Source organism: Carettochelys insculpta, chromosome 27 (genome assembly GCF_033958435.1).
Source record: "Carettochelys insculpta isolate YL-2023 chromosome 27, ASM3395843v1, whole genome shotgun sequence".
Taxonomy (NCBI): Eukaryota; Metazoa; Chordata; order Testudines; family Carettochelyidae; genus Carettochelys; species Carettochelys insculpta.
Genome location: NC_134163.1, coordinates 13978771 through 14002916, shown reverse-complemented (window position 1 = coordinate 14002916; position 24146 = coordinate 13978771). Strand labels below are relative to the sequence as shown.

At 65.2% G+C, this 24146-nt stretch overlaps 1 protein-coding gene across 1 annotated transcript; it reads right to left on the bottom strand.

Moving 5' to 3' along the window:
• Positions 1-440: 440 nt before the first annotated feature.
• FCHO1 (FCH and mu domain containing endocytic adaptor 1) lies at positions 441-24146 on the bottom strand. The gene is made up of 29 exons (XM_074978131.1): positions 24082-24146; positions 18408-18478; positions 16672-16752; positions 13506-13597; positions 13008-13082; positions 12730-12871; positions 12407-12559; positions 12153-12257; positions 11855-11953; positions 11594-11690; positions 11390-11434; positions 11175-11247; positions 10680-10701; positions 9841-9898; positions 8960-9141; positions 8768-8792; positions 8181-8240; positions 7835-7886; positions 7546-7637; positions 6765-7277; positions 6347-6459; positions 5632-5737; positions 5407-5518; positions 3681-3836; positions 3477-3609; positions 1685-1884; positions 1300-1364; positions 822-986; positions 441-596 (listed from the first exon to the last, which is right to left on the bottom strand). Exons 3-29 carry the CDS (start codon positions 16696-16698, stop codon positions 574-576), a joined length of 2985 nt encoding a protein of 994 aa, XP_074834232.1. The 5' UTR covers positions 16699-16752; positions 18408-18478; positions 24082-24146; the 3' UTR covers positions 441-573.

The window sequence follows — 24146 nt, the reverse complement described above, 5'->3', positions numbered from 1 at the left end:
GAGCCCAGAGAGACTGAGGATCTGGGCTTACAAAGTATGAACCCAGCATCTAGCTTTGCCAGCTGCAGCTCCAGCACCAGTCGTGGGAAGGTGCCAACAGGGGCTGGAATCTAGTGATGGGAGGGGACCAGCTGTGCCAGGGGGTCCTGGATGCCCCTGCAGTTCAGGGCCAGGAGACTAGGGGAGGGGCTGGGACAGTGGAAGCAGAGGGGTCATTTTATTAGAAAATAAAGTGTTTATTAAAAGGGGGACCCCCTCCCCTTGGTGCAGCAGCGGAGAGAGGGGAAGGGGCCGTTCCATCAGCAGGGGAGGGAGACCTCAGTACGGTCCCCAGCGGAGCAGAGAGATTGTCCATCCACTGCAACTGAGAGCTGCTCAGCCGGGCCAGGAGCCGAGACCCACCCAGCAACACGGCCCCTCACAGGATGGCCAGGATCTCGGGCCAGGAGCTGCCCCCACCCCACTCCCTGACTTTGCTCCAGTGTGTAAAACGCCAACAACAGAGGAACGCCTGGGGGAACGTCGGCTGGGGCTTGCAAACCAGGACTGTACAAGGGGAAGAGGTGCAGCCAATCAGGAGCCGGCCAGATAAATACCTAGGAGGAGACACACGTGACAGGAGAGATGGTACAAACACCCCCCAACCCGCCTAGCCCCAGTGATAGGTCCTCGCTGAGACCCTCTTGTTACCGATACCACCCCAGAGCAGGTCACATTCTGCTGCAGTGACTCCAAAGAGCTCCCATTCTAAACAATGGAAAGGGGAAACTGAGGCACACTGCCTGAGAACATGCCCACCCCTGCCCAGCTGCGACAGTTACCTGTAGCGAATCTCTTCTTCACCAGTGACATCCGGTACCCGCTGCCCGCCAGCTCCACCTCCACGCCCGACAGGGTGCTGCCCTCGCTGGTGAACTGGGCTGCCACGGGGCTGGGTTTGCTCGGGCCATAGAGGGGCTCCCAGCTGGCAGAGAGGTGGCCACAGCCTGGGGGCCGCCGGAGAGACAGATGAGGCTCAGGATGGTGCCGCGGGTTTGGAGCCTGCCCAGCCCAGGGAGGGGGGAAACGAACCCCACAGCAGCAAGTCAAGAGGTTGGGCTGCTGCTAACAGCCACCGGTCGCAAACCCTGGGCAGAACCAGGAGCTGGGGGCTGGGGGGCAGGCAGGGCCGTTCTGCTTTACCAGGCCCACACCCCAGCCTTCCGCCGAGCTGCTATGGCCACAGCTCACGGGAGGGAAGCTCAGTCCCCAGCAGCCCAGCTACCCCCAAGCCTGGCAGGGGTCCCCAGTAACGCTCACCCCCTCGAGCCGCGGTCCCCGGCACCTCCAGCAGCCTCCACAGCAGCCGCTTCTCCTCCAGGTTCCTGCAGGGCAGGAGCGAGGGCAGATGTCACCTTGCTGGGTACGGGCTGGGGGTGCATCACCTGACCCGGGGGCACCTCCTTTCCCCCACAGCCCCCCAGCCACCTTCCCCACCCCCTCGCTGGCTCCTGCTCCCCCAGCCTCCTCTTCCTCCCTCTAGCCCCCTCCTACCCCCGGGTTCCCTGCTTTCTTCCCCTGCAGCAGCCAGCCCCTCCCCGTGCATTCTTTATTTCCTATGCAGCAGCAGCCGCCAGGCACCCAAGAGGCCCCCCGGAGCCTCTCCCCTGCCACAGCAAAGCCCAAGCCGCTCCTTCCCCCTTACCAGCTGGCCGCCGGCTGCAGCCGCACATTGGCCACTGGCTCCTCCACAGGCAGCAGCACCTGGACGTTGGAGAGAGGGCGGGGCGTGGCCATGGCGCCGCCGTTGTAGGTGTACCCCACGCTCACCTGGGTGGCCACCGCTGTGCAGTCCCAGCGCACGGCCAGCTGCAGGGGGGCCGAGCCTGGGCCCAGCTTGGAGAACTGCCAGGGAACAGAGAGTGGCTGGCACCCCCTGCAACAAGGGTGCTGGGAACGGGTTTCCCTCCCCCGAGCCAGGGACAGAACCCAGGAGTCCTGGCTCCAAGCCCCCTCCCCCAATCCTGTAAGTTGGGCAGAAAACCGGCTAGCCAGTTGGGCCCAACAGGCACTGATCAATGGCGGTCAGTAGCAAGCCAAGTGCCCCAAGGCTCGGTCCAGGGGCCGGCTTTGTTCAACTTCTTCATTAATGAGCTGGATGAGGGACTGGATTGCACCCTCAGCAGATCTGTGGATAACACTAAGCTAGGAGGAGACACAGATAAGTTGGAGGGTAGGAGGGTAGAGACAGGGTCCAGAGTGACCTGGATAAGGTGGAGGATAAGGCCAAGAGAAACGTGATGCGCTTCAGCACGGAGAAGTGCAGAGTCCTGCTCTTGGGATGGAAGAATCCTGAGCATTGTTATAGGCTCGGAACCAACTGGCTAAGTAGCAGTGCAGCAGGAAAGGACCTGGGGATTACAGTGGATGGAGAGGCTGGATATGAGTCAACAGTTGCCCTTGTAGCCAAGAAGGCTAATGGCATATTGGGTGCATTAGGAGAAGCATTTCCAGCAGAGCTAGAGAAGTTATTATTCCCCTCTACTTGGCACTGGTGAGGCCACATCTGGAGTATTGTGTCCAGTTCTGGGGCCCCCGGTGCAGAAAGGAGAGTACCAGAGAGGGAGCCGGGTTAGTCTGTACTCCAACAAAACAAAGCAGCAGAAACGTAGCACTTTAAAGACTAACAAAATGATTTATTGGGTGATGAGTTTTCATGGGACAGACCCACTTCTTCAGATCTGAACTGGGTCTGTCCCACAAACGCTCAGCACCGAATAAATCGTTTCGTTAGTCTTTAAAGTGCTACTTTTCTGCTGTTCAGTTTTGGTACAGAAAGGATGTGGATGCATTGGAGAGGGTTCAGCAGATGGCAACAAAAAATGATCAGGGGGCTGGAGCACATGACATATGAGGAGAGGCTGAGGGATTTGGGCTTATTCGTCTGCAGAAGAGAAGAGTCGGGGGAGGGTCTAAAGAGGCTGGAGAGCGGCTGTTCTCAGTGGTGACGGACGGCAGAACAAGGAGCAATGGTCTGAAGCTGCAGAGGGGGAGGTGTAGGTTGGATATTAGGAAAAACTATTTCCCCAGGAGGGTGGTGACGCACTGGAATGTGCTGCCTAGAGAGGTGGTGGAATCTCCATCCCTAGGAGGTTTTTAAGTCCCGACTTGACCAAGTCCTGGCTGGGATGATTTCGTTCAGGTTGATCCTACTTTAGGCAGGGGCTGGACTCAATGACCTCCTGAGGTCCCTTCCAGCCCTCGGATTCTGTGAACCCCACACCCCTAGAGTCCTGGCGCCAAGGCCCCCTGTGACACCCCACCCCCACAACCCTATAGACCCCACATCCCTCCCAGAGCCACGGACAGAACCCAGGAGTCCTGGCTCCATGCCCCTCCCCCCAACTCAACACTTTCCCCCACCTCCCAGAGCAGAACCCTGGAGTCCTAGCACCAGGCATATCCCAACCAGGTGGGATGTTCCCCCAGTGCCTCACCTGGTACTTGAGAAGGGCCACGTTGTAGTAGGAGGCGGCTGGGGCCTGTTCTGCCTGCCTCTGCAGGTGCCCAGTCAGTGCAGGCATGTTCAGCCAGAAGTCCTTGGTGCTGGGGTCGCTCTGGGACGGGTCACTGTGGAGGCAGAGGGGCAAGTCAGGCTGGCTGGGACCCAGCCCCAGAGCCCCAGCTGAGCCCCCCGGTACCTGTACAGCAGCTCGGGGCTGGGCAGGAACTGCTCGATAGGTGCCGTGTGCAGCAGGCGGAAGCTCAGGATGGGTGGGGACGGGCTCCCACTGAACACGCGGACGATGCCGGCCGGGAAGGACATGGTGAGCTCGCCCGTAATCTTCACCAGGCAGCTGTGGGGAGCCAGACATTCGCTCAGAGCCCAGCCCCAGGGAGTCCAGCGCCGGGGAGATTGTGGGAACAGGGCAGAAAGAGCTGGGGACCCCAGCCACCCTATGCCCCTGGGGATTATGGGACCCGGCAGATTCCCCCCGCTGCCCATCCCTGGTCCATGGGAATGAGTGGGGCCCAGTTCCCACAAGCCCCTGCAGCACTGGGGTGACTGGATATTCCCATCCCCCTGTGGCTTTGGGGACAGGAGACCAGCCACCCCAAAGGAATGTGATTCTGGCAGACACAAACGCGTGAGATCCCAGCCCCCCACAGCAGGGCTCCGCAGGCTCCTGCTCACCCCAGACCAAGCAACGTGGAATGTAGCCGAGCCCAGATTCTGGGGTCCTCCCGCCACAACAGGGGCCATGCCCGTGACTCCCACCAGGTGTGGGACTGGCTGCTCAAAGCCACGGCGGGTAAAGCCTGGAGAAGGACGGACAGGGTGAGTCACACTGCTTGGGCTCATGGGGGCAGAAAACCCCCAGGGCTTGGCCCAGATTAGCCCCAAAGAACCAGGGAGCACAGAAACTTCACTTCCAGTGCTACGCTTCCAAAAGTTGCTGGTTTGCATGAGTCTGTTCCCTGCCCTGCCCTTGTCAACATCTTGCCCGCCCACAGTCTATAAGGCTGCGGGGCCAGAGCCGAGGGCCTGGTGTGACTGACCAGGGAGAACCTCCGTATCGTCCGTCACGCCAAATATCACAGCAGCCTCACCCGGAGGGGGTGCGACAAAGGTAGGGGGGAGGATTTGATTCCCCCGGTGAGATGGCGTGTGTTTCCTACCGCCTGTGGTAACACCAGGCGAGTGCCTCAGTTTCCCCAGGCACAGCATCCCGGCACTGTGGCGAGAGGAGCTCTGGTGTGATGACTTTTCGCACGTAGGCAATGGACCTCCATGACCTTGGTAACCCAGGCCACCAGGTGACCCCTTCCTTCCCCGGGAAACCGGACCAAGGCGGGAGGAGGGGCCTGGCTGGTAGGAATTGAAACTGGGCAGTCTGGGGATGCAGGAAGAGGGCCAGGGCCCAGCTCGGGGACCCCTTCTGGTCCCCTCTTCCCAGGATGGGTTGTACTGACGGCTCCTGGTCCCTGTGCTGACAAGTCTGTTCTGTGCTGTGTCCCCGTCACCCCATAACCCGGCTGTTCCCCCTGCCGAGTGAGAGTCACTTCTGCCTGCCGGTGGGGGGCAGGGCCTGGGGAGCCCCCACTCCGGGATGTTGGGGGGCTGCGCCTGCGTGTTGAGGGACTTACACAGCAAGAGACCTTTCTGCAGCAGCATCTGCAAGAACCAAGTCCGGAATCCCAGCCCCGGCCGGGGTGTCAGTTCGGTGCCGCAGGGGCAGAGGGCGGGGTGGGAATAGGAGCTCTGCCCCCCCAGCCCCAGGAGGTTCGGGGGTGGACATGTAGCCTGGGAACCGTCCCTCCTCCTCTCCCCATAACCAGGGCTGCCCTCTGCTGGGCCCACGGCCCTGGGTGCAGGGCCCAGGAGTGGCAGCCGAGGGCAGGAACTGCCCCCCCCCAGCCACTTACCTGTCGGGATCCTGGCCCTTGAAGTAGGCATGGATGTACTCTGTGAAGGCGGTTGCCACGGGCAGTGCATCCTGGGATCCCAGCACCACAGGGCTGGGGCCACGGGAAAGCCCTGGGGGTGGGGCAGGCACAGAGCCACCGGTCAAACCCAGCCCAAACGCCCCCTCCCCAGCGTGCCTCCCATCCGGCCTCACCCCTTCCAGGGCCAGCCCCTGGGCCACGTACCGAGCGCCGGGTGCGAGGTCGTGAAGAAGACACGCTCGCCCAGGCTGGCTGGAGCGGAGTGGGAACTGCCCCCATTGCCCAGGGGAGACGGGCTCAGAGAGCGCGCCTGCAAGACAAGGGGCGTTGCCTTCTGAGCCAGGCCCCCGGCGGAGAATCCAAGGGCCTGGGACCCCAGAGCAGCTGGGATCAGGGCATTAGCCCTGTAGCACAGGTGGGGAAACCGAGGCACTGGCGGAGACTGGGATTTGCCCAGCGGGGGAGGACAGAGCTGGAAACAAACCCCACGGGGCCCAGGTCCCCCCTCCTGCTGACCCCCACCTGCACTTCCCCCCGGACCCAGGAGCACCAGCCCTTGCCCTGGAAAGCACTAGGCCACACGCGCAGCTCCAGAGAGGCCAGGGGGATCCTTGCCTGCACTCACTGCTCTCCAAAGCTGACAAGTTCTTCAGCCAAGCTGCTGTGCAGGGCCAAGCTGCAGCCTCTGCCCCCCGCGCCCTCCGGGGGCTCAGCGATGCCAGGTCCCCGAAGAGTGCCGGGCTGGGGCCAACCCCCAGTGCTGCCGAACGCCCTGGACTTGCTCCGTGCCTCAGTTTCCCCCCTCCCCCGGGAAAGGGACGCTGGGCAGGGAGCTGTGCAGCCACAGGAGGGAGCCAAAGGGCCCTCCCCCCACGCCCCACAGCGCCGCCCCCCCCCCACGCGGCACAGAGCCACCCACCGGGTCACTGCGGCTGAAGGCAGCCTGCCCCGCCGAGCACCTCTTGGTCCTGGATCGCCGCGGAGGGGCCACCTTGGGGGGGGGGCTGGGCGGGGCCGGCGCCTGGGGAAGCTCTGTGGGAGAAGACACAGGTGAGGGAGCTGGTGGAGGCGCATGGGAAGCAGCCTGGGGGCGTGGGGGGGGGCGCAGGGGCAGGTGGGCCCATGACCCCCCGGCACCTCCACAGCCTCCTCAGCAGGGGCGCCCGGCGGGCAGGTCGGCCAGCACCTGGGGCCCTGGCGCAAGAACCGCTGGGCTCCTGCTGGTCAGCACCCGGGGTGACAGCAGGAAGGGGGAGGGCCAGGAGGGGGCCAGCAGTGGAACAGCCGGGGGAAGGTCCCCACCCCCAGCACAGCCCCTCCCGCCCGGCCGTACTCACCAGGGGCAGGAACCGCCACAGGGCTGCTGTCTGCCGGCCTGGGGCTGGGCTCTGGGGCAGCCCATGGGGAGGAGCTGCCAGGCTCCCTGCAGCCGGGGGGTCCCGGAGAAGACGAGGCGTCGGCGGCAGCAGGGCAGGCCCCGTTCTTGCAGGGCCAGGAGCCCTGGTCTGAGGCCGGGAGCCTGCTGTCCTCCCCACAGGGCTCACAGCCGAAGGCAGCAAAGCACGAGGGGGCCGGGGGGCACCCGGCAGGACTGGTGGGCTGGGGCAGCCAGGCGCTCTGCTCCTCCGGGACAGCCACCGTGGGGGGCAGGGCGCCCCGGTCCTCCGGCAGCCTCGGGGAGCTCTTGGTGGGCCGTCTGGCGAGGGGGCTCTGGGGCGTCCAGGGCCTGGAGTCTGGTGAGGGGCCTGTGGCAGGGTGTGAGGGGGAGTCCAGCCCCGAGTCTTCCACGTTCTCGGGGGACGAGGAGGAGAAGGGGGACGGGCTGGAGGCCAGGCCGCACTCGTGGGAGGCTGTGGAGACAGGGCCACCTGCCTGTCACGCAGCTGCAGGAGCAGAGCCGCCCCGTTCCACGCCACCCGGAGGGCAGCCCGGCAGGGCTCCACACAATGGCCAGCGAGGGGGGTCCTACCCCCAAACCCAGCTGCAGTACAGCACCCAGAAATCCCGGTCCGGTCCCAGCTCCGCCACGCGTGGGCTGTGGGACCTCGGCAGAGCTCCTTTCCCGCCCTGCCGTGCCTCGGTTTCCCCTCCTGCGAGGCACCGCCAGACCTCGAGTACCTGGGAAATCCTCCGTGTCGAAGGCCGACTCCAGCGGGGGCCCAAACAGGGCTGCGGAAGGGGCCACGTCTGGCTGGGCCTTCCCGGTGCAGCTGGGGTTGGAGCAAGGCAGGGAGAGATCAGTCAAGCCCTCCCAGCAGTTACTCCTGGTCGCACCCCACATCCCAGGTGCCCGGGGCTGCGGGAAACAGTGCCCCAGCCCTGCCCCGCCCACCGAGCAAGCACCTCCCACACGTGATGCACATCCTACCCCCACCTCTTCTTGCCCATCCCAAAGGCCGCGCGGTACCTGGGAGGCCACACAGCGGGGTGAGAGGCCTGCAGCTTCCCAGGAGTGTCACCTGCAGGAAAGGAGACGGATTAGGGCCAGGTCCCAGGCAGGGCACAGACGCACCACACTCCTCCCCCAGCCACCCCATGACTGGCCCCAGCCCCCCCAAGGCTCAGCCACCAGCGCCGAGGTGCAGTGCAGCCTCCAGACCTCTTGCACAGGCGTTAACTCTGACCCCTACTGATGGTCGCCCGGAGCTCAGTGCTAACCTCGCCGCTGCCAAGCCCTTGAGAAGCTCCATCCAGCTACTCCAACCCGCTAGGGCCAGGCTGCCTCAGCCCCCCCATTTCCCTCTGTGCCTCACCTGCCCCCAGAGTCACCTCAGAGCCCATGTCCCCTGTGACGCTGGTCGCCGGTAAGTGCCCTGGGGAATAACCGCAAGGAGGTCGTCACAGGTAGTGTCCCAGGTCTGGACAGCTCCCAGCACAGCAAAGAGAGCAATACCTCCCCCCCACCCCCGGGGGGGCGTGGGGGTCAGAGTGCCCAGACGCAAGGCTCTCCTCTGGGGACCAAGCTGGGCTGGGTGAGGGGGTCTTGGGAAAGGGGCAGCCCCAGATACCCAGGGCCCCTGGAGCGAAGAGGGATGAGGGAGACCCAGCTGGTTCCCCACAGCTTTAAGCTGCCCCTCACAGACTGCTCAGGGCAGCTCGGAACAGCCCACGGCAGAGCCGGGACAGGACCAGACGCCAGCTCCCCAGACCAGGGGGGCCACAGGCATTCTGGGTGCAGCTGGGGGGAGGAATACGCTGCACCCCCTGCTGGCAGGTACCAGCCACAGGGCCCATTGTACCCCCTCAATCTCCCCCCACCCCAGCAGGACCTGGCACGTCCTGCGCTCACCCCCTCCCCAGGGCAAACACAGCTTCAGACCTGGGGCTGAGCCACACTTACGGCAGGTTTGTCTCTTCACTGTGCCCTGCGAGAGAACAAGGGTGAGGGGGTCACTGGAGGGGCAGCTGTGCCCTGCAGCTCCCAGCCCCATGGCCACCCCTCCGCCCCGCCAGACCCACAGCCCACCCCCTCCCCAGCCACCAGCCCAGCCCCTCCCCGAAAAGCTCCCCCAGCTCAGCCCCCATCTCTCACCCCAGTGCCGGGGGGCAGGGGGAGGTTCCCCACCGTCGCCTTGAGCTGCTCCACACTGGCCTGGCTGCCAGCAGCAGCATCGCAGGGCTGCAGGGGCTTGATGTGGACGTAGAACCGGCGCGGCTCTTCCTCGTCCTCGTAGTCCGAGTCGCTGGACGAGCAGCCGTGAGTCCCGCCCGAGCCTGAGCCACGGTCAAGGGAAAAGCCCCGGCCAGGAGCGGGACCGGACCCCTGCCTGCCTTTCCCCTGGTGCCCACTAGGGGCCGCCTCCAGCCCAGCTCACTGCCTGGCCCCACGCGGAACCCAGGAGTCCGGGCCAGCCCCCGCCCAACCCAACTGGCTGCCCCCCACCCGCCCTTTGTCACCAGCCAGGTTCTGTTCCTAGCTCCAGACCCCCCACCGCCCAATGCCAGGTCCCGGGGCAGGTCCCCACCACCACCATGGCAGGGCCTGTACCCTGTCCCCCGGGCCCTGATCCTGGCTGGGGTCTCCAGCGCCAGTAACACCCCCCCATGCAACGCCACCTGTCCTGCTCCTGAGGCCTGTGGGGAGGAGATTCCTGCCAGGCTGGGGGTGCTGGGCACAAAGGCAGAGGACCCAGCCCACACCCCCAGCACCTGCCAGGGCCACCGAGGCTGAGCATGGCCTGGCTCCTGACCACAGAGGTCTGGACACAGGGCACCTCTGTCCCCAGATCAGGCCCACCCAGCCAAGGAGGCGCAGCTTTGGGTGCGGTCAGGCAGGACCGAAGTAGCTGGGGGACAGAGCGACTCCAAGCCAATACCCAGCCCTGCTAGGGGGTAGGAGGACTTGCTGAGGAGGTTAACCCCCAGCTGGCCCTGATCCCAGCCCCGCTCCCCCACCAGCAGGGCCAAGGATGCTGCTCTGGTTGATGTCAGGCCGGACAGTGAATCCCTCTTCATCCGCATCTGGGCAGGTCTGCGGGGGAAGAAAGCGGGGCGGTGGGGGGTGAGCGAGGCCACGTGCCCCACTCTGCCCAGGAAGAACCTTCCCTCCATCACCCTGTCCATCCCGGCAGCTCCCAGCTCTGCTAGCCAGGGAGTCAGCAGGGGCTGTGGCTGGGAGTGAGGGGCACCAGCAGAGCTGGGGGGAGCCGGGCCCAGGCTGGCCGGGGCTGGGAGTGAGGGGCACCAGCAGAGCTGGGGGGAGCCAGGCCCAGGCTGGCCGGGGCTGGGAGCTGGGGGGAGCCGGGCCCAGGCTGGCCGGGGCTGGGAGCTGGGGGGAGCCGGGCCCAGGCTGGCCGGGGCTGGGAGTGAGGGGCACCGGCAGAGCTGGGGGGAGCCGGGCCCAGGCTGGCCGGGGCTGGGAGCTGGGGGGAGCCGGGCCCAGGCTGGCCGGGGCTGGGAGCTGGGGGGAGGCGGGCCCAGGCTGGCCGGGGCTGGGAGTGAGGGGCACCGGCAGAGCTGGGGGGAGCCGGGCCCAGGCTGGCCGGGGCTGGGAGCTCAGGAAGAGGCAATTTCGCGCTGCAGAACCCCTGGGGCTGGGGAGCAGACACAGCCGTGAGCTCTGGCCAAGGCAGCCACCGACGCAGCAAGTCTCCACCCTTCCCCCCTAGTCCCCAAGGCTGCCCCCCGCTCCGCAGCAGGCAGAGCCCAGCCCCCACCAGGGCATCCGGCAGCACTGTGAGGAGGTGCCAGCCAGGGCAGGAACCAGGCCAGGCACCCCTCCCCCCCATGGGTCTCCGGAGGGACCTACTCACCAAGTCAGCATCTGGGGACTCCCTGGAGCAGGGAAGGAGAGAGAGAGAGACAGAGAACATCAAACCCTGAAACTGCCTGGAGCAGCCCTGCAAGGAGAGGAGCTCAGACAGTGAGGCCTGGGGGCACGGGGGAGGGAAGTGATGCAAAGGGGGGATGGACAGAGCAGAGATAGGGGTGCAGTCTGGGGCAGGGGTGGGGGATGGATGGGGTACAGGGGGGATGTCAGGGGTGGCTGGGCTGGGGGTGCAGATGCAAAGTGGGGCAGGACAGGGGGTGCAGGGTGGGGGGACGGGGTGGCAGGACGGGGGGTGCAGGACGGGGGGACGGGTGGCTGGGCTGGGGGTGCAGGACGGGGGGACAGGGGTGGGGATGCAGAGTGGGGTAGGACAGGGGGTGCAGGGTGGGGGGACGGGGTGGCAGGACGGGGGGTGCAGGACGGGGGGACAGGTGGCTGGGCTGGGGGTGCAGGACGGGGGGACAGGGGTGGGGCTCACACAGCATCTCGCTCTCTGTCCCTGCGGCTCAGCCCGGGGATGCGGAAGGCTTTGCTGCGGCTCCTCTTCGGCCCTGCGGGGGACAGAGCAGGTGAGCAGCCCAGCCCCTCCCTGCCTCTCCTCTGCTGCCTGCCCAGGCCCCATCCCCCTGCTCCCTGCCCGAGGAGCCGCTCACAGAGTCCCTGCCCTCGCCGGGCTGCCAGAGACGTACTTGCCTTCCTGCGCTGGAGCCACGCTGCACGCCTCGAAATCCAGCGCGCCTGCAAGCAGAGAGCGGGGCAGGGCTCAGCTTGGCATAGACTCCCCCCCTTCCCCCTCCCCATGCACGAGCAAGCTCCGCCCACCGTCCCCGTGCACGAGCAAACCCCGCCCACCGTCCCCGTGCACGAGCATGGGCCCTGCCCCCCCGTGCGCCTCACCCGGCCTCTCACGCCCGGTGCCCTTGCTCTCGGCGAATCTCTGCAGCAGCGTCTCGATGCCGATGTTCTCCACGTTCTGCTTGAATTCCTCGTGCACCTGAGGAGCCGGGCGGGGAAGGCAGAATCTGGTGTGCACACGGGTAACTGCCCAGCCCTCCCCCGACTCTCCATCCCCCGCAGGGCGGGATGAGTTCCAGCCCCTCCACACTGCCCACCCCCATGTGTTCACCATCCCCGGGCACATGTGGGCCCGGCACTCACCTGTCCCACCTGCACATGCGTGTCCTCCACCGAGTGCGAATAGGCGCTAAGCAGCCTCTTCATGTGGCGTAGGTGGGTCTCTTCCATCTCCTGGAACCGCTGCCAGGGAGGGGGGCGCAGCGGTTAGGTAGGGTCTGGGGGGGACCCCAGTGCACCCCGGGGCATCTCTCTCCTTCCCCCCCAAGTCTGTGATCTGGTCTCCCCGACCCGGCTTTCACCACCCCCGCCGAGCTGCCTTCCCCTCTGCCTTCGCCCTGCACAGCCTCCCAACGCGCCCCGGTGCCCCCCTCCCCCTTACCACGGCGGAGTCCAGCATCCTCTGTTCGAAGTCCGCCCGGGCCATGTTATACTTCTCCACCGCGCGGCGCAGGGCCTCAGCCGCCTTCTTGGCCTTCAGCTCGGCCTGGCCGGGGCGGGGCGGGGCAGACAGGGGGTGGGAGTGTGAGCCGCAGCAGGCCTCTGCAGCAACACCCCCTCAGCAACGGGGCACAGCCCTGCGCCAACCAGCCCGGCCCCACAGCCCCTTCCTGCCGCCCGCCCTGCCCCCAGCACCTTGTCGATCTCCTTCTGGCTGGTGCCCTCCCGGCGCAGGCGCTCGGCCTCCAGGCACTTGTTGTGGTAGTTCTCCTTCGACTTGGGCACCAGCTGGGCTGTGCCATGCAGCACCTGAATAGCCTCCAGGGTCCCCGACACCTCCTCCTTGGACTGTGGGTGAGAGACGGGCCTGGAGATGGGGCGCCAGGGGAGCTCCCTCCCCACCCTAATGCCCATCCTGGGGAGGGGGATCCAGGCACTCCTCAGGGAGGCAGGGGGGACAGCGGGCGCCCTGAAGAGGTAGGATTCGGGGTCCCCCGCGCTCCCCGGCTGGTACGTACCTTCTTGTGCACCCGGCCCTGCTCCTCGGCGTAACGGGCGACGTCACGCAGCAGGTCCTGCAGCTTCTTCACCAGCTCCAGGTGGCAGAGCGCCAGCTTGTCGGAGGCCACGCGGAACACCTCCCAGAGTGGCGCGAAGGTCCTGCCGGCAGGGAAGAGACGGCTGCTGAGAACAGCCCTGGGCCGGGCCGGGCTTCGGGGAAGGGGCCCCAAGGCGCCCCCAGTGGAGCCAAAGGGGCGCCCATCTCCGCCAGGCCCATGACCCACCGCCGGCTCACCCGAGCTGCGTGCCGTTGGCAGCCATCTTGGCCAGCTTGGCCATGGACTTGGCGTAGGTCTCCTCCACCACGGCCCTGGAAGCAGAGAGAGTGAGGGGAGCGAAAGGGCAGCACCGCGGGGGGCAGGAGCGGGGCATTGTCGCCCTGCCCCACACCTGGGAACGGCAGAGACAGCCCAGGGCCGAGGTGGGGTCCAGTCCCCTGGCAGCCCTCAGTGCCCCCCTCTTCGGGCAGCTGGCAGGGGTGGCACAGGGGGTCGGGAGCAGCGGTCCTGTAAGCTGAGTGCTTGGGCAGCCGCCCAGTTGAGGCAGGTGCTGGTGAGCAGAGCGCCCCCGAGCCGGCTGCTTGTTTCTCTGGGTGGTGCACACCCAACGCCTCGGCGCACAGAACAAAAAACTTATTCCACACAGGGGGTGAGAAAAAAGTGAAGCGGGAAGCCTGGTTGGGAGGGAGGGGCAGGACCCGCTGGGGCCCTGGCACCCGCCAGCCCGGCCCTACCTCTCACGGACAAAGTCAGCCAGCTCCTTGGTGGAGACCTGCCCATGCTTCATGTTGTGGTAGAGCACGTCAAAGCCCTGGTTCCGCTCTCCCTGTGGCGGGCGGCAGAGAGCAGAGCGTCAAGGGGGCAGAGCACCGCAGAACCCCAGTCCCGGTGGGCTTTGGGGGGCTGGAGGTCACTGCCCATTGTCCTCCCACCCTCAGCTCCCCCAGGCCCTTCCCTGCAGCGGCAGGGAGCCCATGCAGGCCCCAGCTCAGCACTTGCCAGGGGGCTCCCCAGCCGCTAGCACCGAGCAGCCGCTGTGGGGGGCACAGCGGGAGGGTGCCACTTGCCAGCCTCCCGTCACCGCGCAGGCTCCAGGAACAAGGGGCACAACAGGGGCTGCTCTCCACCAGCCCCCCCGGCCTATTCATAGCCCCACCACCACCACCACTTGTAAACAAAGTAGTCACAGGCCAAGCCACACTGGCTGTGTAAACAAGCAGGTGCCCCAGCAGCGCCACGCAGGCAGATGGGCCAGCGGGCACCTGCCCCGTGCCAAGCTCCGAGATGCACATGGTCCGAGCCCTGTGCAAGTAGGCGGGAGGGGAGGCTGGGATGGGTGCATCTCCTGTGGGCACCACAGCCAGGCCTGGGCAGGGGCAACCCCCAGCTTTGAGCAGGTGTGATGGAGTGGGGGGAGTGCATGTGTGTGTCAGGCTGGATGTCTGAGGCAAGCAGCAGCTCCCAGTGGCTAAGGATGACCCTGGGGCTACAACTGGCAGGTAACACCTCTGCCTGAACAAAGAGCAGGGAGGAGCTGAGCTGAGCTGAGTATTGAATCGGGGGCGGCAGTTAGGAAGCTGGGGAAAGAGGAGCTGGAAGGAAGCCAGCCGGAGGAGGGGGAAGCTACACCCCAGAGGGGCACCCCTCGGGGTCTTCTCCCCAGGACGGGTTGGAAGGACTGTCTCTGGCTGCTGTGCTGTCACTTCTGTGAGAAACTGGGCATCTGTTGCCTAATAAACCTTCTGTTGTACCTGCTGAGTGAGAGTCAATCCTAACAGCAGATGGGGTGCAGTGCAGGGGGACCCCTTAACCCCATCACAGCAGGAGCTGGGGAGAAAATGCCCCCGGGTCAGGGTGCCCCACATCCCGCTGCAGGGGAGAAGGGGGAGGCTGGCATTGTCACAGGAACACACCAGGCCCTTCAACAGGGGTTCTGGGCACCCGGCAGGTGAGCTCCCACATGCACGCGAATGGGCTGTTCCGTCCCCACATCCAGCACCCCACGAAGCAGCTGCCACGGCTGCTGGGGAGACAGGCTAGAAGGGCAGGACTGGGGGGGTGGCCCAAGGGAAGTCCGAACCCTCCACACCCCAGGCGGGAAGTGGCGGGGGGGGGCACCCAGGGCAGCGCTGGGGGGCAGACGGGTATGCAGAGGCAGCTGTTAATGAAGGCTCACAAACCCTCTCCCTCCCACTATCACCAGCCCTGTGTTACAGCCATGGGGAAACTGAGGCACAGGCCAGGGAAGTGAGCGGAGGGAGGGGCTGCCTTTGACTCCCAGCCCACGTGCGAGGAGAGGGGTCCAGCAAGCAGCCAGCGCTGTGGGTGGTATCTGGGGCTGAGGCCAGTAGAGAAGGATGGGCTGGGGCTGGCTTCACCCTAGCAATCCCCCTGCCCCCTCATTGTGCCCCAGCGCTGAGCCTGGGAGGCCGGACTCCTGGGTTCTAGGCCCAGCGCCGGCAGACGCCGCCCACCCAGCGCCCCTTCCGAGCTGGGCTGCAGGTGGGGCGGGCACAGCTGTGATCCAGCACCCCCGCACCCCTGGAGATCCCAGGCAGGGAAACGGGGTGCTGTCGCTTTAAGCAAGCGGAGCCGGCTGGCAGAGCCGTGGGGGCGGCGCATGGGGCTGGCACCGGCACCCAGGTCCTGTTGCTATGGGCGATGGGGTTGCCTAGCTACAACTTTGCCCTCCCGCTTACAAACTGGATCCAGTTGGAGGAACACAAGGGTGGGGGCAGGATTTTGGGGTGCAGAGGTACCCCCCCATCCCGGCTGCTGCAGGAGGCACGGCTGCAGGGGGGCAGCCCCCGCCGGGTGTGCGCGGTGCAGCCTGGCCAGGAGGTAGCCGGTCTCGGCTCGCACTGGGCCAGGCCCCGGAGAGGGAAGCGGGAAGCAGCCACCCCCAGTGTGCAGGTGGGGGACGCCCCTCATCCCAGTGGGGCTGAGCTGCAGCAGGTGGGGGGATGCCTTGGGCCAGGTCAGGCCCGCTGGCCTCGGGAGGGGGACACCCCAGCTAGCCACACTGCGGTGTGGGAGACCTACCAGAGCCACAGCATAGCCCTGCTCCCGGCCCCCAGGCACGGGGCACTGACAGCTCCAGCCGGGTAAAACCTCCCCAGCACGGCCAGGCCGACGGGGCTGCCTGCAGGGCCCGGCTCTCCCCACGCAGCGCCACAGCCCACCGGGGCGGATCCCCTTCCCAGCAGTGAGCCACACAGAGCTCCCCAGAGCCCTGGCTGGAAATCCCCTTTGGCAGAGCAGGCGTGGACAGGGCAAGGGGAAGCCCAGGCGGAGCCAGAGCCACTCACAAGGGGGAACTCGCAGCCAGCAGAGCGCCGGGTATCACGGCCCTCGGGCTGCACAGACACAGCAACCCGAGGGGCTCCACGGCACCAGCCTATGCCCCCAGCAGTCACACCTCCCGGCCGCCCTGACACCCCACAGGTGGCAAAGCCAGTTTGCTGCAGGGACAGTCAGCCCCACGTTAGCAGGCCAAGGGGCAGCGCTGTCTGGAAAACGGGAGCAGGGGTAAGTGGCCAGCACGGGGGGGTTGCAGGGGGTAGAAATCACGCCGCCTCATACTGCCTCAGTTTCCCGGCTGTTAAATGGGGCTAAAACGCCAGTAGATTTCCCAGGGAGAAGCTTCAGGATGAGCCAGTGCGCCAGGGAAAGCCCTGCCCATGGGCCCTGCAGGATGCCAGCCCTGGCTTCGCACCCCCACCACCGCTCTCTCCAAACTCCCTTCTCCGAGCTCACCTCTCGGGTTCACAGAACACTTGAACCAGGGTCTCCTGCGAGCTGCCCACTGGGGTGTGTTTCTACCGCTGGTGCACATCGGTGCACATAAAACATTTATTCCACCCTTGGATGGAAACAGTTACAGGGAACCCTGATGCTTACCCAGAAATGCTCCCCAAAATAGGACATCTTGGAGCTGGGACGACGCTCCCTCCCGGCGCCCACAGCTCAGCTCTGCGGCCTCTGGAGCAAACACAGACATTAGGCAGCGCCGAGGCAGGGGGCACGGCAAGCCACAGAGCTCGGCTTGAGGGAGCAAATGGGGGGAGCTGTTTAATAAGACAACAGGGGGACAGGAAACCTGGAACAGGGGTGACACATCATCCCCTCGGGGTGCAAAGACACATGAGTCAGGCAAGTGGGCATCCGGCCTCCTGGGTTTTATTCCCAGCTCCAGAAGGCAATAGGACTGAGTGGTTAGAGCTGGAGGGAGCTGGGACTCCTCCATTTTATCCCCAGCTCCATCAGACCTGGTGCCTCAGTTTCCCCACCCCTCCAAGACGCAGCACCTCTCACAAGGGCCTGCCACAACGAAGGACTCAGGAGACCTGGGGTCCATCTCAGCTTCAGCCACCAATTCCCTGCAGCCCCGTGCCTCGGTTTCCCTACCCAAAGCAGGGCCAGCCAGCCTCTCTCCCCTCCCCACAGGCTAGCTGGGATAAGTCACTGTGACAAGCCTGAGGTGCTTGGCGGGGCCGAGCCAGGATTGGAGCAGGGAACACCACGTTGGAAAGGGGCTCACGCATCTTTTAAAAACGAAACGATCGGCGGCCTCATGCTACCGCATCCATGGAAACGGGCTGTTTTCTGTATCAGGCGCTGGCTGAAGCCCGGAGAGCTGTGTGCCTGAGAGCAGGGCAGGGGCTAAGCCCAGGCACTGGACACGTGAAGAATGCAGCCAGCACTGACACCAGATACGTGGCTGAATAATGAACGAGGCTCTGCTGTGCTCCCCCACCTCGTCCTCCCGCACTGTTTGAGCACCTCACAGGCAGCGGCTCACCAAACCGCCGCACACGCGGGGCACCTTCCCGAGGGGAAACTGAGGTCACAGGGGGCAGAGTTGCCCACGGTTGCAGAGCAAGTCAGAAATGGCAACAGAACCCAGAAGTCCTGCCCAATGTTCCTGTAAGCGGAGCACTTGGGCAGCTGCCCAGCTGATTAGCAGAGCACCCACCGTGAGCAGCTTGTGTGTCTATGGGTGGTGCACATCCACACATGCCTCAGTGCACAGAACAAAATTTATTCCACCCATGGAGGGAAAAAATTAGAGGGACCCCTGGTCTGGACTCCCAACCCTCCCTCCCCCATCCTAGCCAGTCAGTCCCACTCCATTCAGGGCTGGGGGAGTACCCAGGAGTCCTGGCTCCCAGCAGGCCCCCGCCGGATTTCTGGAGCCATATAACAAGGTGAGGCATGGGCACAATCTTGCAGAGACCCTCAGCATCTGCCGGGGCCCTAGTTTTCTAGCCCAGTGGCTGGCCTGTCACCACTTCCTCCATCCCTTGCACCCACTGCCTCAAGGGGCAAGCCAGGGTCTTGGACTCCCAGCATGGCAGCGCAATCTGTGGCAAGCGGCCCCAACATCTGGGCCCATTCAGAACACCCCCCCCCTGCCCCGCCCTGTCCCACCCCCCCACCCTGCAGGAGAGAAAAACAGGAAACTAGAAAATCTTTACATGCTCAGTTTTTGTCTTCTCTCTTTCAGGCCTCAGGGTTGTGGGGAAAAGAGCAGGCACTCGGTTCCCGCCCCCCGGCCTGGGGCCCATCCCCTGGTCCCATCTGCAGCAGAGCCAGCTCCCCTCTGCAGTCCCCTGCCCCAGGGCCACTGGACTTACCCAGCACTGACAGAGAGACAGTCCCAGCTGGCTCATGCTCAGTTTTGACCTCCTTGGGGGGGGACCCAGCGCTGCCAAGAAAGAGAAACCAGAAGTCAGCACAGTGCTACTTCCGTTGCAGGAGCCCCAGGGGCGGGGGTGTGAATGGAGACCGCACGGGCCAGTAAAGCACAACCAACACCTGTGAGTGCCCCCTTCCCCTCCCCAGCCATACCACTGGCCCAGCCGGGCGCCCCAGCCCCTCCTTCGCCAGACTGGCGCATGCGTGGCGTGAGTGCGCAGTTCTCAGCAAGGGGCATGTCCCAAACCAGCTCCTCCTCCCACCCACGGGGCTCAGGGCACGTTATAAAGGAGGTCGGGGGGAACTGAGGCACGGAGCAGGAACGTGACTTGCCCAAGTCACCTGCCGCAGCAGGGAACAACTCAGCTCTCCCAAGTCCCTGGCCAAGGCTCTACCTGCCAGGCCCCTGAGCCGCCTCTGGCTCAGTCGTGCGTCCACACCAGCTGCTGAATGGTCACCTCTGTCCATCCCCCCCAGAGGCAGAGGCATCCCTCTAGCAGAGGCACCCAGGAAGCAGCACTTACTGCAGGAAGGCCCATCCCTGCCAGCCTTGCCCCTCCATAACGGCCTCAACCCCAGCCCTGCCTTAGAGCTCAACCACATGATGCCAGGGCAGGGAGACCCAGAGGGGAGCAGAGCTGAGGCCCAGAGCAGTAGGAATGACCCTGAGTGGAAACTGATCAGCCCCCAGTGCCTGCCTGGCCTGTGGCTTGGGAATCACCCTGGGCACTGGCCCATCATGGGGGGAAGCTGCAAGCCACCCCGTGATGCTGGGGAGCTACCAATGCAGTGCCCTCCCACCCCAAGCGCTGGACACCTGCTGACACCAGCTGGGAATGCCCATGGCACCCGCCTCCAGTGCTTCTGCCCCAGGGCTGGCAGGACTCACCAGCAACTGGGGGTATGCATGGGGCAGTGTCAGGTTCCATCACCCATTCCCCACCCACAGGGCACCGCACCCAGGACAGGATTCGTATTTCTATAGCCAGCACCGCTCCACTCCCGTCCCCTTCATCAGCCAATGTGATCCCTGCTCGGCGGTGAAATGCAGCCACCTCCGGGGCAGAACGTGGCAGCTGCGTAACCGCATGCTGCAATGCCGCACATGCAGGCGACACCCACGGCAGGCTTGGATGGCCACGGCCCTCCGGACGGAGCCGCAGAAGGGACTGAAGCTCCTCCAGTCAACACAAGCTGCACCTTGGGGCGCTGCAGCTCCGACATAAGACACACCCCCATCCTAGCATGCAAATGTTAACCTGCGTTCTTTGCTGCACACCCACCTGCAGAGGGCTTGGCCGAGTGACAGGCACCTTGCAGCAGACACTGGCCACCCGACAGCAAGAAAGATCAGAAGGCCTTGTCCACCCAGGTCCCAGGTCCGCCCCACCTCTCTCCCACAGTGCCCCCAGGCCTGTGCTGGAATCTCACTGCTGGATCTGAACCACAGGGCGTGAGACGGCAGCCCACAGCGGGGGTCAGCGGGGCCTTTCGGGGGGGGCACAGCACCAGCCCACAAAAGGTTGTGGGGCTGCGAGTCAGGACTGAGGGGTGATCTTGGCACTGCGGCAGAGGGAAGCTCTCACAACACCTACCCGCCCTGCCACGTCCCCATCTCACATGCGCTAAAATTAACCTGCCGAGGGTGGGAAACGCCCACAGTGCAGGGAAGAAAGCAAACCCGCATCAGGGTGCGGCCCCATCGGACGCAAGAGCAGCGGGGCCCTGGGACAGGAGCCCCCAGAGCCAAGGGCCACCAGGGACTGGGGTTTAAATGTTCAGCAGCCTTCTGCACGGCGCACCCCCGCATTCCTCTGGCCACCTCCCTGCTCCCCCAAGGCCTGGTCCCATCATACAGGTCCAGCAACTTGACGGGCAGCCGGTCCTGGGCTCACAGGCTTGGGGCACCCCCATGGATCACTCCAGGGTCCAGCATCAGCTCCTGGCACCTGGGTATCAATGCCACGGATATCCTCGCCAGGGCAACGGTGGTGGGGACGCCCCAGGAGAGTGAGGGATCCTGTCTCTCTCCAGGGGCCCATTCTCAGGGAGCTACGGGCATGCTGGTCCTTTCTCCCTAACTGGTGCCTGCTCAAATCAACCCTTCCCAAAGGCTCAGCACGCCCCAGGAGCCTCCATGTGCTGCCGACGGGGCAGGTGGGGCGGGGCACTGGCTGGAGGGCTCCGCACACCTATGTTCCATCAACGGAGGAGGGGGCAAAGCCAGGGGAGCTGCACATTGCTTGCCAGCCCATCCTGGAGCTCAGACCCACGCTCCTTTCACGTCCTTCTGGGCACCGAGAGGAACCCCAGCACTCCCCACCCAGCAGCTCCTTGGCCCGGAGTCCCTCCAGCACTGGCACACAGAGGAACTGACAAGCCACAAGCTAACTCAGAGCCCAGGAGCCCGGCGAGGCAGGGACCCCGGAGAGCAGGAACCTCGTCCAAAACCCTCTGGCTGGGCCCAGTGAGCTCACTGGGGTATCACTTTGGGCTACGATTGTACAGCACCTGGCATGGGAAGAACAAGGTCTATTGCTGAGGGTCCTTGGGGATACAAACTTGCAGTAAGAAGTAGGTGCTGGGCTGAGCCTGTAACCCCACTGGCTTCTGTCCCTGACAGGTGCCAGACAGCCTGGCCTGCTCCCACCTCCGCTCTCTGCAGCGTCCTCCCACAGCTGACATCCCACTGGTGCCCTCACCTCTTTACCCCCCCTGCGAAAACAAGTCCCACGATACCTCCCACTCGTGGCTCTCTTGGAGCTTTGCTGAGCCTCACAGCCCTGGAAAGGGAAACTGAGGCACGGTGAACGAACGCCAGCTGCCAGAGGCCTCCCTCCTCCTGCAGCTGGAGTCCTGCCGGGCTGAGTGTGGCCCCGTGAGGTGAAGTGACTCGGCTGGAATCGCTCAAGCCCACGGTAGGGCCTGGAACAGTAGGCAGGAGTCCTCCCCCAATGGGCATGACCCGATCTCCAGAGCACAGGAACCCTGGCCCCCTGCTGCCCCGATCCCCAGCCCTCCGCTTCAGGCACACAAGCACAGCCCTGCCTCTGACCTTCCAGAGACCGGGGGGGCAGAGCTGGAATTCTCCCGGCGAGCTGCAGTGCTCTCCGGGGTCAGGCCAGGCCAGGCTGCCCTGACGAAGCCGGGCGAGGCAGACCGTTGGAGGAAGATGTGTAGGGCCGGGCCTGCGGGGCACTGGGCTTGGCAGGAACCGGGTGGTGCACTGGAGCAGATTCACACGCACACAAACAAGGAGTGTTAGTCTCAGCAGCCTGGCACTGCCAGTACCACCCGCTTGGCTGCAGGAAATGAGCGTGCCAGCCGGTGCTCTCACCCCCCCCTTCCTGCAGCAGCTGCCAGACCTCCTCGGGCAACTCGTGCCACAGGAAATTTGCATCAGCAAATCACCCCGCCCCCCATCAGTGCTTGACACTGCCCCCAGCCCCCCCCAAATGTCAGCACACAGAGCCTCTGGCCACTGGTGTAGCAGGTTGCCCCCGGCTTGGACCTGGGAGATGCTAGAACAGAGCATGTCCCAACACTGAGCTAAGCCCTTTCCCGCTCACCTCCGCTGCCCTCTGGGGCAGTGGGACACTGGAGGGGCTGCACCCAAGTGGCCCACAAGGCTTTTAGCCCTCCATGGGATCTGGGAAGGAGCTTCAAGGGCTACGCAGAGGAGGCAGGGTCCGGACCCTGCACACACCTAGCATCTATCTGCACGGAGGCAGCAAACAGGCCCTCTGCTAGCCGCAGCCATGGAGGAACTGAGTGGTGTGAGAGCCATAAGCCAACCGCTGTATTACTCTGCCAGCCCAGGCCTCCAGCAAGACGTCCCCACGCACAACCCGTCCCGCCTGCAACAAGGTGCCCTCTAGCAGCCAGCGCTTGGAGGATAACACTCTACTACTGCTACCCGCTAGCGGCACTTTCCCTTTGTGCTGAAGAGCCGAGCTTCAAACCCTGCAGGGGACCTGCACCGGAGCCAGAAGAGGAGACGAGCAAGAAGATCACCGGAATTAGGAGAGGGCAAAGCCAACCCTGCCGGCCGGAAGCACCAACCCCAGCGACGGCGCTTTCCACGGTCCCAACAACACGGACCTTCTCATCAACAGAGATCACAAAGGCCGGCGCTCCCTGTGAACCGAGCGCGTGGGCCGCCGCGCAGCAGAGATTCGGGTGTCGCCCAGCTGGTTAGCACAGCGCCCGCAGCAGCAGCCTGTGGGGCTATGGATGGTGCGCATCCGCACACGCCTCAGGGCAAAGAACAAAATTTATTCTGCCCACAGAAGAGGAAAAAAACGTAATGGGAACCCTGCACATAGAGCCGGGGAACGACACACCTAAGGTCGCTGCAGCTGCATCTCACGAGGGGTGGGGATGTGAGGTGACATGATGGATCTCAAAGTCCCCCGCACGCACTCACTCCGCTCCCCAAATGCTTCCCCCACCAGCCCTTCAGCCCTGCATTTTAAGGAGCCCGCCAGCCCCCCCACGGGCCCTTCGCCTGGCAGGGCAGGCAGCAAACAACCCAGCCCTGCTCCCGGAGGCCGCCCACAAGCCAAATCCCCCGTCGGCAGTCTCAAGTGGCGCGTGCTTCCGCGTGCGTGACCGACGAAAGGGAAACAGAACGTTTCCACCGCGCCTCGGAAGAGCGCCGAGCAAGCCAGCGCGCTCCCCCCAGGCAGGGACAAGCTGACATCGCGCCATCAAGAGAGACAACCGCTGGGGAGGCGTTCTCCCCCACCCCCACAGGCAGCAACCTGCTGGCTTCTTACCCCTCCACGACCAGGCCAAGGGGCAACGGGTCACCCCGCAGGAGGGTCACGCTCTGCACACGTACCAGTGAGGCTGCGGTTAAAGGACCCCCCCCCCCACACACACACACACAAACCCAGCCTGGGAGCAGAGGAGAGAGCCACGCCTGCAGCTGGGGTCAGACAACCAGGTGACATCCTTCATCAGAGAGCCAGGACGGCCGCCCCACACCCGCGGGTCTGGGAAATGTCAGGCGGGGGGGTGGGCAGGGGCAACTCGGGCACAGGAGCAAAAACCTCCCCCCCCGCGAAGATCCCACACTGAGGATGCTGCAGGAATTACTACAAGCGCCTTTCTGGGGAAATATGAACCTGCCTGCCCCCCCCAACCCCCCCAGCTCCATTCCTAGTCCCCGGCCAGGCTCACGCCCCCGCCCCCCCATGACACACTTGGCATTTTCCCAGGCCAGCAGCACAGTGGGGGTGACTATTGTCTTCACTGGGGCCGGGGCCCACAACCACCAACCCCAGCCGGGGCGGGGGTGGGGGGGGGGGATTTGCCGCCCGGGGGCTGGAGCCGACGCCAAACAGAGGGGGTGGAATTTGCCCCCCCCCGGGGCCCACAGACTCCAGCCGGAGGGGGAGGGGGATGTGCCCCTCAATTCATTTGCCCCCTCCCCATCCCAGACGGGCACCTGCCCCAGCCGGGGGGTGCCAGCCCCTGCCAGGGTCTCGGGGCAGCGGGTCCCCGCAGGACACCCCCGTCCCGTGCAAGCGGGGGCGGGGCGGGGGGCGCAGCCGGGGGGGGTGGGGGGGATCGCGGGGCGCAGCCCGGCCCCACGCAGGGCGCACTCACCTCGGCGAGCGGCGCGGCGCGGAGCCGGGAGGCAGCCCCCAGCCGGCCGGGCAGCAGCGGGGGCG

Coding starts and splice junctions, on each gene's coding strand:
- FCHO1 (XM_074978131.1), bottom strand. CDS start 16,698: ATGTCCTATTTTGGGGAGCATTTCTGG. Junction 9,899..10,679: donor AGTCCCCAGATGCTGACTTG/GTGAGTAGGTCC, acceptor CTTCCCCCGCAG/ACCTGCCCAGATGCGGATGA. Junction 597..821: donor GAAGAAGAGATTCGCTACAG/GTAACTGTCGCA, acceptor GTCTCCTCCTAG/GTATTTATCTGGCCGGCTCC.